The sequence below is a fragment of the Tachysurus fulvidraco genome, chromosome 4 (assembly GCF_022655615.1).
Source record: "Tachysurus fulvidraco isolate hzauxx_2018 chromosome 4, HZAU_PFXX_2.0, whole genome shotgun sequence".
In the NCBI taxonomy this organism is placed as follows: Eukaryota; Metazoa; Chordata; class Actinopteri; order Siluriformes; family Bagridae; genus Tachysurus; species Tachysurus fulvidraco.
The window spans coordinates 20,975,397-20,990,988 of record NC_062521.1 but is presented as its reverse complement, the minus strand read 5'-3'; the positions used below and the strand labels follow the sequence as shown (position 1 = coordinate 20,990,988).

Below are 15,592 nucleotides of genomic sequence, written 5' to 3'. Positions count from 1 at the left end.
CTGTAGTGCTTTCATGCCTGGGATGATCTCTGTATATTAGTTCATCAAGCGATTAAACATTGTGCTTATCCGTACACTCTTTTAACATGATAATTTACTAAGATTCAGGAAATTTCAGCAGCTCCTCTGGATATTTTTGCAGAATGGTTTGTGAGCTGTTTTACACAGGGACATCAGACTTGATCACATACTGTAATATCATGAGGGATGACAAGCCTATAACCCTGTTACGTGTATGTTTTTATTTACTTTTTTTAAGTTATAAACCAATCTAAAGCAGGCTTATTAAGGTTTCTGGTACATCAGGTTTGTACACGATATAACAAGTTTGGAATCACACATTCTTACAATGAAAGAGACCAAATGTCTCTTTTGTGAGCCACAAAAAACCTCAGAGTCCTTCTCAGTTGAGTAGGTTTCATATCTTCCAACCCAAGCATGGTATTTTCTAATCCAGTGTTGTTAACAGAGGGAGATGTGATTCAAATATCCATGAAGAAGTGGACACAACCTCAGTTCATCTTGGTTATATTAAAAAAAATATAGACGTATGCTCAAAGACATTGCAAAGCACTGCGTATGTTTAAATGTTTTTATTAAATACTTTCCCATGTTTCAATAATAACAAAGCTATCATGAAGATCTACAGACATTCAAACAAACACTTGATATTTTTAAACTCTTTTTTTTGTATTTTTAAATGGTGTTATTAATTGTATGATCATGCAAAAAAATCCAGCATCCAATTAAAACTCAGAGTATAGTCATATGTAAAACCATCATATGGTTACAATGCAATAAATTGAGTAGAATCTGGGGAACATACCAAGCTAAGGCTTTGTTAAACTTTTTTTTTGTTTGTGATACATCACTTGATTTTTGCATTTGAAACAGAGCCATTTTCAATTATCTTGAGAATGCAGGTAACATACATATAGATAGATAAGATAGATTTTCCATTTTTAAGTAAACACAGACAGTGAAAAATATTACCAGAGTAGACATGCATATTTTCCTCCTTCTGTCCAACTGCATATATGGTTTGATTGTTAAACGTGAACAGCCTGTTGGAGATATTTCAGTAAGCAAATGAAAGCTCACCTTCCTTCTGCAAGCTAAATGCACAATATGTCTAGCAGGCATCTTTTTTCTATATCTGAAACACCATCAACCATTTCTCTCCTCGAGTCGATAGGTTTTCTGCTTTCATGGTTAAATATTGAATAAACCGGGTTGTGTTGTTGACCAACATTCCTCATGGCTGTGTGGACGGAAAACGATGGGCCTCAGGACAGACACTACGGAAACCCAACACATCACCCCACTGGAACTGCACAGACACTGCACCAGGGCGCAAAACAGGAACACAGTGTGATGGAGTGGAGGGTGTCACAGTGCTGTGCTGTGTACTGTCTGGTGTGCTGAGCTCTGTGTGAGTGAGGACAGGAGATTTTATTTATTTTTTTCCCCTCAAGTGTGAACAATAGTCAGAACTGCTTTAAACAAGGTGAAGGGGTCCAGCTGCAAGCCTTGCCCCCATTTATTCACTGATATTTACACAAAACTATGTTACTACGGTGAAAAAATGTCACACAGATGATTGAAACCGAGACACACACGTCCGCACGCACACACAGATATGCTTTAAAAGGAGCACACTGTGTTTGAGCAGTAACACAACCACACAAACGTACGCATGACGATTTGCGTTTACAACAGGATTCATTGTACCAGTGCATGATGGGGTGCATCTAGGATCATGTCTAGGTGTGTGTATACAGGGACGATGGATGGATGGACGGACGGACGGACGGAGAGGACGTGCACATTCGGCACTGCCTAAGCTCCAGCCTTCATCTACACATGGGCACTGTGTCCATATTTACATTTTAAAAAATATATGATCCAGAATAAACACCAACTCTAAGAACACGAACATTAGAACAATACAACACAAAGTATCACAAAGGGACCTACAAACCAACTGTCTTTAGCAGGAGCACTTTCTTCATTCTCAAGTCTGAGCTGAAAGTCACATGATCACCAGGTAATCCATCCCGCACTCGCTTTCCTCTATTAAACATGCTCGAGCGTCACTCACAGTGAGTCCGGAGATGGAACAGGGACTAGAAGAACAGACGGTACGTCACAAATAGCACAACACAGGCAGTGTGCAGACACACACATACACACATGCACGCACGCATGGACTGGTGTCAGGGTGAGTCTCACGACTTGTCCATGGGGAGGAATTTTCTAACCTGAAGTTGCAGAAATATCCACGCGATGGGAACATGACAGCACAGCGCCTCAGGCTCATGTGCAAAACAGTACAGGCCATTTCTATTCGATTCAAACATGCTTCATAAGAGTCTAGAAAAAATAGAAGCACACGTAGCCGGCGCTCTAGGAAGCGGATCTAAATGTGTAAGAGAGAAGAAGTGATCTGAGTGGCAGGATGAGGTGAAAAGTGTTCAAGCTCCGCCTGTTGTTCAGAAGGAGATTAGGAACACACTAATGAAGTGAAGAGAGTGTTCTGAAACTTCAGGTTCTAACCACTAGGACATGATATAGCTGCAAATAGACAAGCAGTTAAGTAAATAGACTGAACACGTGTCAGGGGTTTATGCACAGGTGTTCCGACGTGTGAGTGTGTGTGTGTGTGTGTGTGTGTGTACAAGGGCTTTTTAACGCACAACAAAGCAATGAGTGCCAAGTGAGAGCGCGTATCACACAAACACCCTTGCTCTTTTCTTCCTCCCTATAAATATCAGTGTACAACTATATTGAACGTGCCTTGCTTTTGAAAATCTTGCTTTTTTTCCCCGTTGAAAACACAAAGAACTTCCAAATACAGCATCATTCAGGAGATTAAAAACACAAAGTTACACAAAAGAAACCCTACAATATACTAAAAACCTTCCTACGCTCCTATAATCTAGTCTCCCCAAATCAACAGACTGCTAAAATAACTTAATATCTAAATTCTACACTTTGGTGATATTTTCTGATAATAAGTAAGAATTTAGTTTAGCTCCTCAAATATTCCACCCATACCATTGCTTTGCTGAAATCAGCTAAACACATATTGACAAAAAAAAAGTAAAGAAACAAAACACCACTAGCCACTGAAAAAGTGGGCTTCCCTTTAAAAATTCACGTCTGATTTTAAACCTCCGTCACTTTCAGCCCCGTTAACGGTGTAAGGATTGACAATCTCAAAAATTTACAACATATTAATACTTGAAACACTCTTGCTGAACGACGGGCAGAAGAGATGGGCTCATGGGTAAAGGACAAGACAGCGCCCCCTGTGGGCATCAGAAGCATGCAGCATTCGGAGGGCGGGGCCGCTGCCGTCACCGGCCCCCACGTCTAGCTACGGTTGGACTGAAGTGGTGCTGGCCTCAGCTGGCTTTAAAATTTTTTTTTTTTACTTTGTTGTGTAATATTTTCCCCTTTATGTTTTCTCTTCCGGCCGGGCCCCTGGCACCAATCCGACCACTGAGAAGACATGCTCCAATCATCCAGGCAAGCTGAGAAAGAGACATTTTACACCTTAGTTCATATTTGTACACAAAACAACTCTTTTCTTTCTTCTTCTAAGAAACATTGTATAAGGCAAATTCTGATTTTGCGGTGTACCTTTTAGAAGAGTTCTCTACTTAATTAAGTGCTCAGTTCAGGTATTCAGGTAATATGGTTATTTGAGCTATGTTGGACCTGAAAGTTAGACTTTCTATAGAACCTAGTGTTGCTAATATTTTTGGAGAAATCTCTGGTTTTGTTGAAAGGTTTTCATTTCATTTACATATTGCCTGGCTTTCTCCCAGGTAAAAAACAGGCATAAGCTTTCACTTTCTGTTGGGTGTGATATGATATAACATGGACTGTGTGTGAGCGTTGTACCTGTGCCTGGTGTAGTTCATTGTAAAGGGGCAGCAGGTGCTCCCGAGCAGTGGAAGTGCACATTGAGCCACTTGGAATCACGGCGGTGCCACACACGCGTCTCCTCTGACTGGCAGCTGCGTGGGCGGCCCTGGCTATCAATATATTGAGTCAAGCGGATGTAAGCAATGCAGGCTGCATCCTCTCCGATCAGATGCACGTGAGGATTTAAGATGGTGGTGTGCACCGGCTTACTATTCTTACTCAAGACTTCAGAGAGAGAGAGAGAGAGAGAGAGAGATTATAACTTATGTCACATACATTCCTCTAGGTTCAAACTGCCTATGGTGTACAACTCCATTCAGAAGCTGTGGTCACTCACGGTTCTCAAAGTAGAACTTGTGGAAGTCCATGCCTTCCACTAGGTTGCCCAATGCTTCAGGCTCAAAGGAGGTTAGACCAGGGTCACAGATTCTCCTGAAACAAAATATACCAAAAAAATATTCACAATATATTTAGACAGAGATTTACAGGTAGAAAATACAATACTTCATGAACAAAACATAAAACCTTCACTCATTAATATCTGGAGTAAAAGTTCCACTAGTTCAATCAAATTCAGTTAACAAGTGCGTGAACTTACGTATAGGCCTCAAAGTCTCCATTGTTGATGGCTTCAATCAGCTGTTCAGTAATTTTGATAATTTCCTGCTTGCGCGCTGATGTCCAAAGAAAAAAGAATAAAAAAAAAAAAAGAATAATTAGATATCCCAATACCGACATTTTATATCTAAAAACATAAATGAACTGCATGCTAACAGATTCCACCCCAATCCGTCTTTAGACTGCATAATTCCTGATGCCTGACTACACAAATCTCGACTACTAGAAGCATCTGAGACACATGTGACTTAAAAAACAAAATTAAAAAGATGGCCTTCAGAACTGGATACAGGAATTTCAACTCCATCTTACGTTTCTGTAATCACTAAATAATTAGATCTGAATTTATTCATATCTATTTTCTGATGTAAAATGCTGGAAGGCAACCCTGTGATGTTTGGCCATAAGCAAGTTTCCATGAGCTGCTTTATTGTGATAAGAATGTGTGAATAGGTTACGATCAATGGTACATCAATACACAAGTCTGTATAAATCACATTGTCCTTGGCAGCAGAAAGACACCTCTTGCCCTGGCTGCATACTAATGCTACCCACGAGAAAACTGAAGCAAACAATGTGGAGCCTGAAGACACTGAAAAATAGCACTAAGAATTTAGTGAGCGTATAACTAATATGTATAGAGACAATTTACGTGACATTCCACATGCCAGTGTTTCTCCTTTCTGTAGCCACTTGTGTCTCACTAATTCTACACTCTGCAGGCTAGCACTTACACTGCTGTGAGCTGCCCCCCCCGCTGCTGCCCTGAGGGTCAGGGCAGGTAAAGCAGTGCACGAGCTCTGCCCTCTACTGCTTCCCGCAGTGTGCTCTGCATTATGCTGACACGAATCCACAAAGAGGAAACTACGCCACACCGCACGCACTCGCATGCTCAGCCACAACAAACCGAAACCGTCAAGCCACACAATCTACAGACAGTCAGTAAGGCAACACATAGAAGAAAAACACAGAATCCAGTGTGTGTGTACACAGCATAGCCTGAAAGACAGCAGCGTAGACAGCAAGGAGTGTATTCATCACAATCTGAAAACACAAGCATGAAATTTCAGAGTAGATACAGAACAGTACACTAAGCAGGCAGCAGGTGGCAGCGGTCACCTGTGTGCGCACCAGGAGCAGGTTCTGCAGAAGTGGCAGTGACAGCAGGTTAGACTAGAATCTGCAATGATAGACACTAACTGAACTACACTGCAGCAACAAGAGAGACCAGTTATGGATGGGAGCGCAGGAAAGAGGTGAAGAATGACAGCTTGAAAAACATCAGACTGTTAATGTATGAAACAATGCACTTTCTGAGGAATGAAAAGTAGCACAAAAACGTAGCCCATTGTAAACTGATGTTTCCCCCCCAAAAATGCAATGGTCCATGATTGTGCAGTATCTGACACAATATTCCACAAAGCTATTTATTACTATTGTCAGCTTGGGGAACAGTATTTACAGAGCACCTACGACACACATTTACATTTACAGCATTTGGGAGTGGACGCTTGCTGGACCTGGGATTCCGACTCATGACCTTCTAACCAGTGGTCCAAAGCCTTAACTGCTAACCATATCCCTTTAATTTTAACACCTTTAATGTTAAGCTTAGGTCAAAAATATCACTGAGGAAGGCTGTGCATCTGTGATCATATCATGCAATATTGCGCTTCTTTGATACGAGCACATTCATGACCTTGGAAATCCTCTAAAGTTAAGATAATCGTTTGTAGGTACGTCATGCAGGATAATGGTAATGCTCCTAAACGGTTTTATTTATTTATTTTGAACTAGACTGAAGCATTTACTTATTTTTAACTAAACTTCTTTATACCTATTTAAAAATAGGAGTTTAGCCCATTTTAGCTTATATTTTCAGCACCATAATCATAAACAAAATCTAATTTATAATTTGACCATAAATAATTGAACAACAAAAAAAATTAGTCTGCCCAATGATATCTAAAGTTTCACTGGCTAAGTGTGATTCTTACACAAGGGCAGAAAAGCACGTTAGGCTTTAAGTTGTTGAGCTACATGCCACATTGAAGCAGACATCAGCCCAATCAATTAGTCCGTAATCAGATATCGGCTGTCACGACGTCCACGATGCACGAGCACCACAGTGGGATTGATGTCTTTAAATGTTCAGAATCTATAAATTCGACTTTCTCCCTTTCTAACCAGACTAGAACTTTGTAAACCTGAGAAAAGTGCAACTATTTTATCAGCAATAAATATAGAAAAAGTCATTTATTTGCTTGGATGTCTTATAAATGTATGTAAAAACATGTCTGTTGGAAGTCTGAGTTCATGATGGACATGAAGAAACAGGAATGTCGCACAGTTAGCAGGAAGAGCTACATGGAGTAGAAATGGAGACCAGATCAGGAGTCAGCACTTTGTCATGTAAGGACACTTACTGGGTGGTGGGATCAGGGCAGGAAGTGACTCACTGAGCAGTGCACTGTTAACCGCGTCGACTGATAATCACAGCCAGTCAAATAAAGAGAGGGAAAAAAAAAGATACAATATACTTATATCCCCATTTCCTTTTATGGGATCATGGTACAAAAGTGAAGCTTTTAACAGCAGTCAAATTGATTGTTTTGTATATGGATTGTGTGTAGATGTAGACTCTCATGTGTATTTAGTTTTAAAAGCAAAAAAAAACAACAACAAACAAACAAACAAAAAAAAAAAACAGAGATGTGAAGCTTACAAGCTTCCTCGGTTCATGTAATGACCAAAAACCTATTCAAAGCTGAACGCCGCCATTTAGCTTATGACACCAGATTAAGAAAGATGTACAAATTTAGGCTTTATACAAGACTGAATATCACTTGAATGTGAATGATGCCCAGAACACTGCACAGAGGACTGAAGGTTCAACTGATACAGCCCAATGATGCACCAGCCTACAAAATGGTTCATCAGATGATGAATGCTGTGGAGACTACTCAAACAGGAAATAATCAGACCAATAAACACCTACTTAAGGATATAATTTCTTCAGAAACACTCTTCCAGGATCTGAGTGCAAGTCTTAGGTATGGCATGAATGTGCATTTGAAATATAAATACAAAGCCACCATCTGTATCTGTTTAGTGTTTAAATAATAAATGAGCTTTAAAACATCAACAAGGAGTGTGAACACTGGCTCTGACTATATAGTCGGTTCTATTTTTTGAAAAAAGGACCATTATTTTAGCTAGCTCAAGCTCACATCTAGCACTACTATTTAGTTTGGTTTGCTCCTAATCAGTGATGTGAGAGGTATCACCATGGTGAGATCCGAAGTGCTCTCTGAGGCCTACAGGAAGAAGATGAATCTCGTAATGGATATAAAAAAAGATCTCAAAAGAATTTGTAAGCAGCCATTCCACTGTCCGGCAAATTATTTACAAGCGGAGAAGGTTTAAAACAACAGGTCAGGTCATCCAAGCAAATTCACCCCAAGAACAGACTGCAAGACACTTAAAGGAGTCTCCAAAAACCCTAAAATATCATCACAGGACCTACAGCAACACCTGATACAGTTGATTTCAAAGTGCACGAATCTACAATCAGGAAGAGACTGAACAATTGTAATTATCATGGGAGGTGTGCGAAGAGAAACATTATACTGTCTACGAAAAACATGAGGGCAAAAAAAAAAATAAATAAAAATCTGGAACAATGTGCTTTGGTCAGAGGAGTGTAAAACTGAATTTATTTGGACAACAAATCCAAATAAATCTTTTCAGCAAAAGAACCTCATACCAACTGTGAAACATGGAGGTGGAAGTGTTATAGTTTGGGGATGCTTTGCTGCAGCAGGAACTGGCCAGCTCATCAGCATAGAATCCACTATGGATTCTACATTGTATCAGAAGGTGCTTGAGGATCATGTGAGACCATCTGTCAAAAAACTGAAGTGGAACTGGACATTGAAACATGACAAAAACATACCAGTAAATCCACAAAGGACAGGCTGAAAAGTAAAAAAAACAAAAAACAAAACAAAAAAAAACAGAATTCTGGAATATACAAACACACGCATACCCTGATCACACAGTTAACTAATGCTCTATATATATCACGGTCCTTCTTTGTCCTACGTGCTTTATATCCATCTGCTCTCCTGTTAATACAATTTTTTTTTTTATCAAGTACCATGAGATAACTATTCTGATGTATACCTTTACTCTCAAACAAATGCCATTTAAACCTTTCTATCAAACTTTCTATAACAAACCATCAAATAGAAAATCTCCTATACAACTGTATCTATATTCATTTAGAATACATCATCTGTTTATTTCTGACTAACATTCATATTTAGTAATATATCCCTGGTGTGTGTGTGTTTGTGTGTGCGCAATCAAGTAGAACAAGATGCTCCTGCAATATTTTGCCTTTACAGTGTATATTACCCCACTGAGAGATTCAGTAAGTGGGAGCAGAGAGCAAGGGTAAGTGTGTGGGATTGTGGGAGTGTGTAATGCAAACTGAAAGACTGCTTTGTCCAAGTCTGTATAGTCTCAGTCCAGTATGTAATGTAGGCTCTTTGGGCTACTCTGTCGTGACATGAGCAGTAGGGCTGTTTTGGTTGAAAAACACTTTCCCCCCCGTTACCCCTGTTTGGTCAAGCAGATGTGACATGACCGTTGTGGAGTGTGTCCATTTCTACTATTGTAATGTAGCCAATAAGAAAACCAATAAAAGCAATTAGTGCTATTCAAACCACAATGAGAACAAATAGGCCTGAAGGAATACAGCTTCGATACAGCATCAAAAATACAACATCTTTTCCTTGAACTACACTAAACAAACGCGCCTTGAATTCTACGAATGTTTATAAACACTTGGGCTAGCAGATTTTTATGTCCAGGCTCTTTATTTTTTGTTAAATTTTGCCTGGAAGACAAGTAGGTTCAACAAGCAGATACACAAAATAAACAATGTTTTGGCATGAATGTAACCACACTACACTCTACTCATGAGTCCCACCATTTGTCACACTACACAAATCATCCATGAGCGATCTGTCTGATGATTGAATAGTTTGTACTTGCTGTAATAATTAGCTTGGGTTATCTTGGATTCCAGATAATCTTTTACAGATGATCTCATAGCTACACAGACTCGAATATTGTGTTGTATTTGTGATGACGTGGTGAAATATAATGTGCTATCAGAGGATACACAATTGCCACCTACATAGAAATTCATACTCTTTTTCCCTTAGGCTGTATTGTAACTGGTCATACTTTATTACATTATGTTAAAGCTATCACATTTTTAGTCTATTAAATTAAGTTTCCTGACAACAAAAATGTTTGGTGCATGGCAGTAAACGAGAGGTTTCACTTAACTGGTGGGCTAGATATTAAATCTATTAGTCAACCCTGGTAGATCACAGCTCACTGCTGGAATATAAAAAGGTTGTTCCAAAGACATGCTAAAAACAAAAAGATCCAAGAAGCCATCGTATTGGTTGTGACAGAAATGCTTATAGCAGGCTCAACTTAAAGAATACATGTCCTCAGTCTTACATATCCTATATCTATGGCTTTATACAGAGCGCTGAGTAGACTTTTAACATCATCTAAAATATTATACAGATAACTGAACCTTGGTGCCTTTTGAACATCAAAGAGTGTGCACCCTAAACCCCAGGTCCTGCACCTCTAAAGCACTGCTCTCTCTTTCAACACCACAGTGCTGATTCAAGCTCATCATCAGTCAGTCTGAACCTGCTTTATCCTGCACTGTAGCCATAACCATCCTGTAAAACTGCCAGCTCTTCAGCTGCACAGCCTCTCGTCGGAACTGAGACATATTCCCGAACACACCACGTAGTGTCCCTTTCTTTCCTCAGTGCCTAACAAAGTAGAAAGAAAGCTGGCAATACCATTAAAAAAAACAAAAAAGAAAAGAAGTATCCATGCATCCTATCACACCGTCTTTGGGCTAACCTGTTCAGCTGTCTATCTGTGCTAAAAGAGAAGAGAAAAGACATGCAGATTACGTGAAAGGTTGATAGTGTACCTTTCCTACCTTTCATGTCCTCCTCTTCTGTAGTGTTACAACTCTCCATGGACCCCTGGAATGAGACAAGAGGTAAAGAAGAAAGAAGAAAGAAAAAAGAAAAGAAAGAGACAGGAAGGTTAAACAGGTCACTTAAGACTTAAGTGTTTAAAGTTTGGCAGATACACAAACAGATAAACACGCACACACAAACACACACACCACCAGACAGAGACTCCCATATAATCATGGTCAAACACACTTCCTCTGTGGAACACACCAAGCCCTGCACAAACCAGCCATGTCCTGAGAGAAGGCGAGCTCGATAAGCAAAGCACCACGACACAGTTAGTACAAAGGACCTAAGACAAGTCAGGGAACGTGAGGTTTTTTCTTATCCCAAGTCTACATGAGTTTATTAGTTAGCGTCAGAGGTCTCAGTAGGTGAGGGGATTCCTTGAATACCAATTCAGCCAACAGGACCAAAACCTAATTTACAGGCATGAAAAAAAGATCCGTTCTAATGTATTTATTTATTCACTGAATTGGCTGATTTGCAATTCAAAGTGAGCTCTGGATGGTTCATTTCTGAGAGCGGTGATGGTGCAGTATTAGTGGTGTTAGTGATGAAAACTGCAGAGCGCTGCAGAGCTGGCAGCTGAAGCCGCTTACCTTGACGCCGTCGGCTGGGTTGTGCACGACAGTGGTCTGTGGTTCCTGAGAAAGGCAGGAGACAGTTTACCATGCAGAGGAGGGGGCAGTAGGGGGGTTAGATAGAGCCCCAAACTCCAAAATTAGCAGCTTAAAAACTAGACCACTGCTAATACTAATGCCAAGTGCAGAGGCTAGAGCACACATAGCAGGAGATGAAAGACACTGTAAAGCTGCTAAGAGCACCTATGTGAGAACTATCTGGACAGACAGATGCTACGCCTTGTGCTGATAGATTTCAGTAAGTACTGAAGTGAACAGAAGAGCAAAGAGTAGGGACATATATCCACATAAACCCTTTAACTAGGCTCACACACAACAGACTGACACAAAGCATTCTGTAAGCACTGGACCGTTTTACAAACACTGAACACACTCCCCCAAAACACACACAGAGACACACCAAGCACAAAACAGCAGAAGATGCAGTCCCAACATAAGACACTTTCTCTAAATACTTTCAGAATTTCAGCCCCTTTATCAATTAGCTTTAAAATTCAATGAGAGCTGTGATCCAATTGTGAGAGAACAGAGCAACCTTAGAGAGCAGCTCTAAGTTTCGTAGCTCATAGCTGCAGTCTTTATTTCCCTTTGATATAACTTTGATCTATTAGTGTTTACATTTTCTCAATAAAAAACTTACATCATTGACAGCCATCAACAAAACACTGATGCTGATGCTCATGAATATCGATGCTGCTGATATCATTAATAGCACAGTACTGTGAATGAAGAGGAACTTGCTGTTCTGTTTCTTCCTATTTCAAGACGTTATATAAAGTTATATCAATGGAAAAAGGTGGTGCGACGCAAACATGCTAACCACTAAGCTACTATGTCACCCAATAAGTAAACAATCAAAAATAAATAAATAAATAAATAAAAAAGTTCTGTGTTGCATTGATGATCCAAAAAATAAACGACAAAGGTGGCATTTAGAAATGAAATGTAAACGTCTATTAAAATGAGAACTAAGTTCCTGGTGTAATATAGCTGGTGTAGGCTAGAGAGCTATAAGAACTATAATGAATGTGGGAAATAATAAGGAACTGCATCTTCTTAACTAATTACTTTATTGTACTTTCTAATACAAGTGAGTCCTGTTTTACCTTGACATGCTGTCAGGGTACTAGATATTAGCTCAAGCTCACATCTAGCAAGTTTATGGGACATGTCTTTTGTTTTGTGCTATAGGTTTGAATGAAAGAGACACAGGCACTCGTTTATAGTAAAGACTTAGCAAAGGTTAGTCATTAAATCTACATTTGTGAATTTCAATGATGGAGCATGTTGGTAAAACAGGGCTCAACAATGAGATTCAATACACTTCAGTGCTTTAAGTTAAATGAATTAAAAACATTAGCAACATCACACATCTCTAAATCGAGGGCAGGAAGGAAGGATGATTAAAGTTGATTCAACTTAAAACAAAACAGATGGGACAAGCTGATGGGGGGGGAAAAAACAACAACCACTGAACCGAAATGTGTGGACTGCTAAATCAAACATGAGTAAAGCAACGATGAGGAAATAAAGAGAGATGAAGTACCATTGGTGCTGTGGATGATATGCTGCTGTCTTTGGTGCTGCTGCTTACTACACTGTTTTTATTGTTGTTTGTCTGTGGCTGGGGCAAAAAGACAAAACACAGGGCAAAAATGATTTCTGATCAATTGATTTCCAAATGAAATTAGTCCAAATGCCGATGACACTGCAAGGAGGACGAAGGCCAAGTGTCTTCAGAGGAGACGCTTAGCTTACACAGCACGTCACATATTCTGCTCTTATATGCTGCAAAATCAATCAGATATATAAAACAAGCATCTGCATGATACTGCAGATATTAAACAAGCGGTCTTTAATGTGCACTGGATTTGCACTACTGTCACTAAGTCAAGAAATAATAATGCATATGTGAAAGGCACAGATTTTTACGTGGGCTCCTTAAACATTCACAAGCTACTGAATAACTAGATTCGTATCATGTATGATCTACAATGTTAACACTGCTCTAGTGCTTAGGATGTCGTCAGCTACTTAGCAGGAGCCATTAGGCATTCAAAAAACAGCTTGACGTTCAAAGAGGTTATCCTAAAGCATAAGGGGAAATGTCATTAAATAATAGAAGGATGATGCTCCTGCAGAGAGATAAACTGGTACCTACGGAGACAAAAATAACTTCACATCAGTTGCATCTACCCAAACACTTACAAGGGTATAATTAACAACATTATACCGGATATCATGGAAGACATTGTTCAAGTCTTGTGGAGGAATGCTACAAGTCCCTGACAGCCCACTGCATGCAGTGAAAAAGTAGAACGAAAAATAAAATAAAATGAAATAAATAAATAAAACCACGATCTTTTGTGTCACACATTATATATTCAGTTATACTGTTGACTTGTATAAGTAATGACTACAAATGAACAAAAAGCATTGTGTAAAGTAGCTATAGGTATTTAAATTCAGTAACACAGTACAATTCTCATGGTTCCCAAAATAAATAAATAAATAAATAAATAAATAAATAAATAAATAAATAAATAAATAAATAAATAAATAATTTTCCCTTTCATTTGTTTCATTCTTTCCAGGAAACTGTGAATGGAACTTAATTAGTTTCATTATAATCTTGATCCTTTCAGCACTTGAACAGGAAAGAGACACATTTTCTGTATTTCAGGACATGACTATGTGTGCTGCTGAAGGACTCAACACAGCTCATGCGTGTGAGGTTTCACAGAATTTGGAAACTGATGCCCACAGTCTTTGCTCAGAGGATTTTTATATTGAGTCTTGACATCAAGATTCAATAAAAATAGGAAGAAACTGGGCTGGTGTACTACTAATACCACGGAGGGAACTCCAAATATTTATGCACTTTTGAAATCCTTATACATTGTCCTGTCACGTTTATCACGTAGTCACATGATAAATACGGTGGTCTAAAAGAACAAAAGTGGCTCCAAAAAAGAGAGAAATGCACAGCTTCCTTTTTATAATACTATAGAAAAAAATCTGAAATATATAAAAACATCAATTTTATGCTTGTATGTAAAGACGTTTATTACCGTGTTGTTCGTTTGTATGAATGTATGCGATGCAGTCTGGGATAAAACGATTCGCTCTATTCGATTCATTCTAACGCATGATACCGCAACCTAACTAAGCCACACTCAGTTTGTGTGATGGTGGGAAGAGTAGCATTAAAAGTAATAAAGAGAGTACAGTGTGTGTGTGTGTGTGTGTGTGTGTGTGTGTGCGCGCGTGTGTGTGTGTTGGGTGCCTGATCTCGTGCAATTGAAGCAGAGGTAATGGGTGGTGTGCATTGTGAGATGATCGCACATGCATAGGTAAACATTTGAGCCTGGCAGAAATCCTAGAACAATCGGTTGCAGTGAGAAAGGCGACTTTGTCTCAACGTGATGATCTAATTAGCATTCCTACATATTTGCTGTTTTGCATGATTAGTCAAAAGTGCACATTCACATATTTAAGATTTACTACTACAGCTCCCAGTGCCACATACACTTCTATCGTTGCCAAAATCTCTCTATCAGATCAACTCCAGAATAACAAAACAAACACTTTACTGCATTTACTGAATGCTGCTGCTGTCTATTAAATGCAAATAACCAAAGACAGAACACCAAAGCATAAGAAATGATCCATGTATGTATAAGCTATATTGTAAATGAGGAACATTAGAAATCAAGTCTGTGACAAGGATGAAAAGCCTTTCTTCACTTTGGCAAGCTAAGAATGACGCAGCACGTCAGTAATGAGCATGGTGAGAGACGTGGCCTGCTGCGTGTGGGGATGCTGTTGTGCGGATGCAGGGTGTTCGTGTGATGGGATACTGTTGGGAGTAGGATTTACTTTGCTAGTGAAGATCAGCAAGGTGTAGTCTATCTAAGGACCAGGTGACATTAAATGTAAGAGCGATAAAAATGATGATTTGTGCACTTCTGAGAACTCTTCTGCCACAGAAGGCTTGAAGATGTGCTAGTTACAGCATGAAATATTAAAAGGTCCACTAAGTTATAAACTAAATAATAGCACTCTAGCATAATAAATAATACCATGTGCCTTGCTGCATCACCTGGGCACACTGACAGGTTTTGTCTGCCTCAGCCTTTTCTTGGCCCGCTCTAACCATTACACAACTCTGCTCTGTTATGGCAAGTGAATAGGAAGCAACAGCAACATTCATCTTAGTGGACCTTAAAGGATTATATGGTGTGATATGCACAGATACATGCACGTGTGTGTGTGTGTGTGTGTGTGTATATGTATAAAACCAAAGGGAAT

At 39.3% G+C, this 15,592-nt stretch overlaps 1 protein-coding gene across 28 annotated transcripts in view; it reads right to left on the bottom strand.

Annotated features, from left to right (window-relative positions):
- Positions 1-578: 578 nt before the first annotated feature.
- camk2g2 (calcium/calmodulin-dependent protein kinase (CaM kinase) II gamma 2) overlaps positions 579-15,592 on the bottom strand; it is a 62,273-nt gene continuing 47,259 nt past the window's right edge. For 4 of the 28 annotated variants that reach the window (XM_047812382.1, XM_027175081.2, XM_047812386.1 and 1 more), the window contains 7 exons: positions 11,240-11,284; positions 10,589-10,643; positions 6,978-7,037; positions 4,532-4,607; positions 4,271-4,365; positions 3,910-4,158; positions 579-3,536 (listed from right to left, as the gene is read on the bottom strand). In XM_047812382.1, coding sequence (XP_047668338.1) covers positions 3,926-4,158; positions 4,271-4,365; positions 4,532-4,607; positions 6,978-7,037; positions 10,589-10,643; positions 11,240-11,284 — 564 coding nt within the window. In that variant the 3' untranslated portion in view covers positions 579-3,536; positions 3,910-3,925. Of the gene's footprint in view, positions 3,537-3,909; positions 4,159-4,262; positions 4,366-4,531; positions 4,608-6,977; positions 7,038-10,588; positions 10,644-11,239; positions 11,285-12,827; positions 12,906-15,592 lie in introns of those variants that run through there. The other 24 variants (XM_047812387.1, XM_027175090.2, XM_047812389.1 and 21 more) reach the window with 12 other exon arrangements.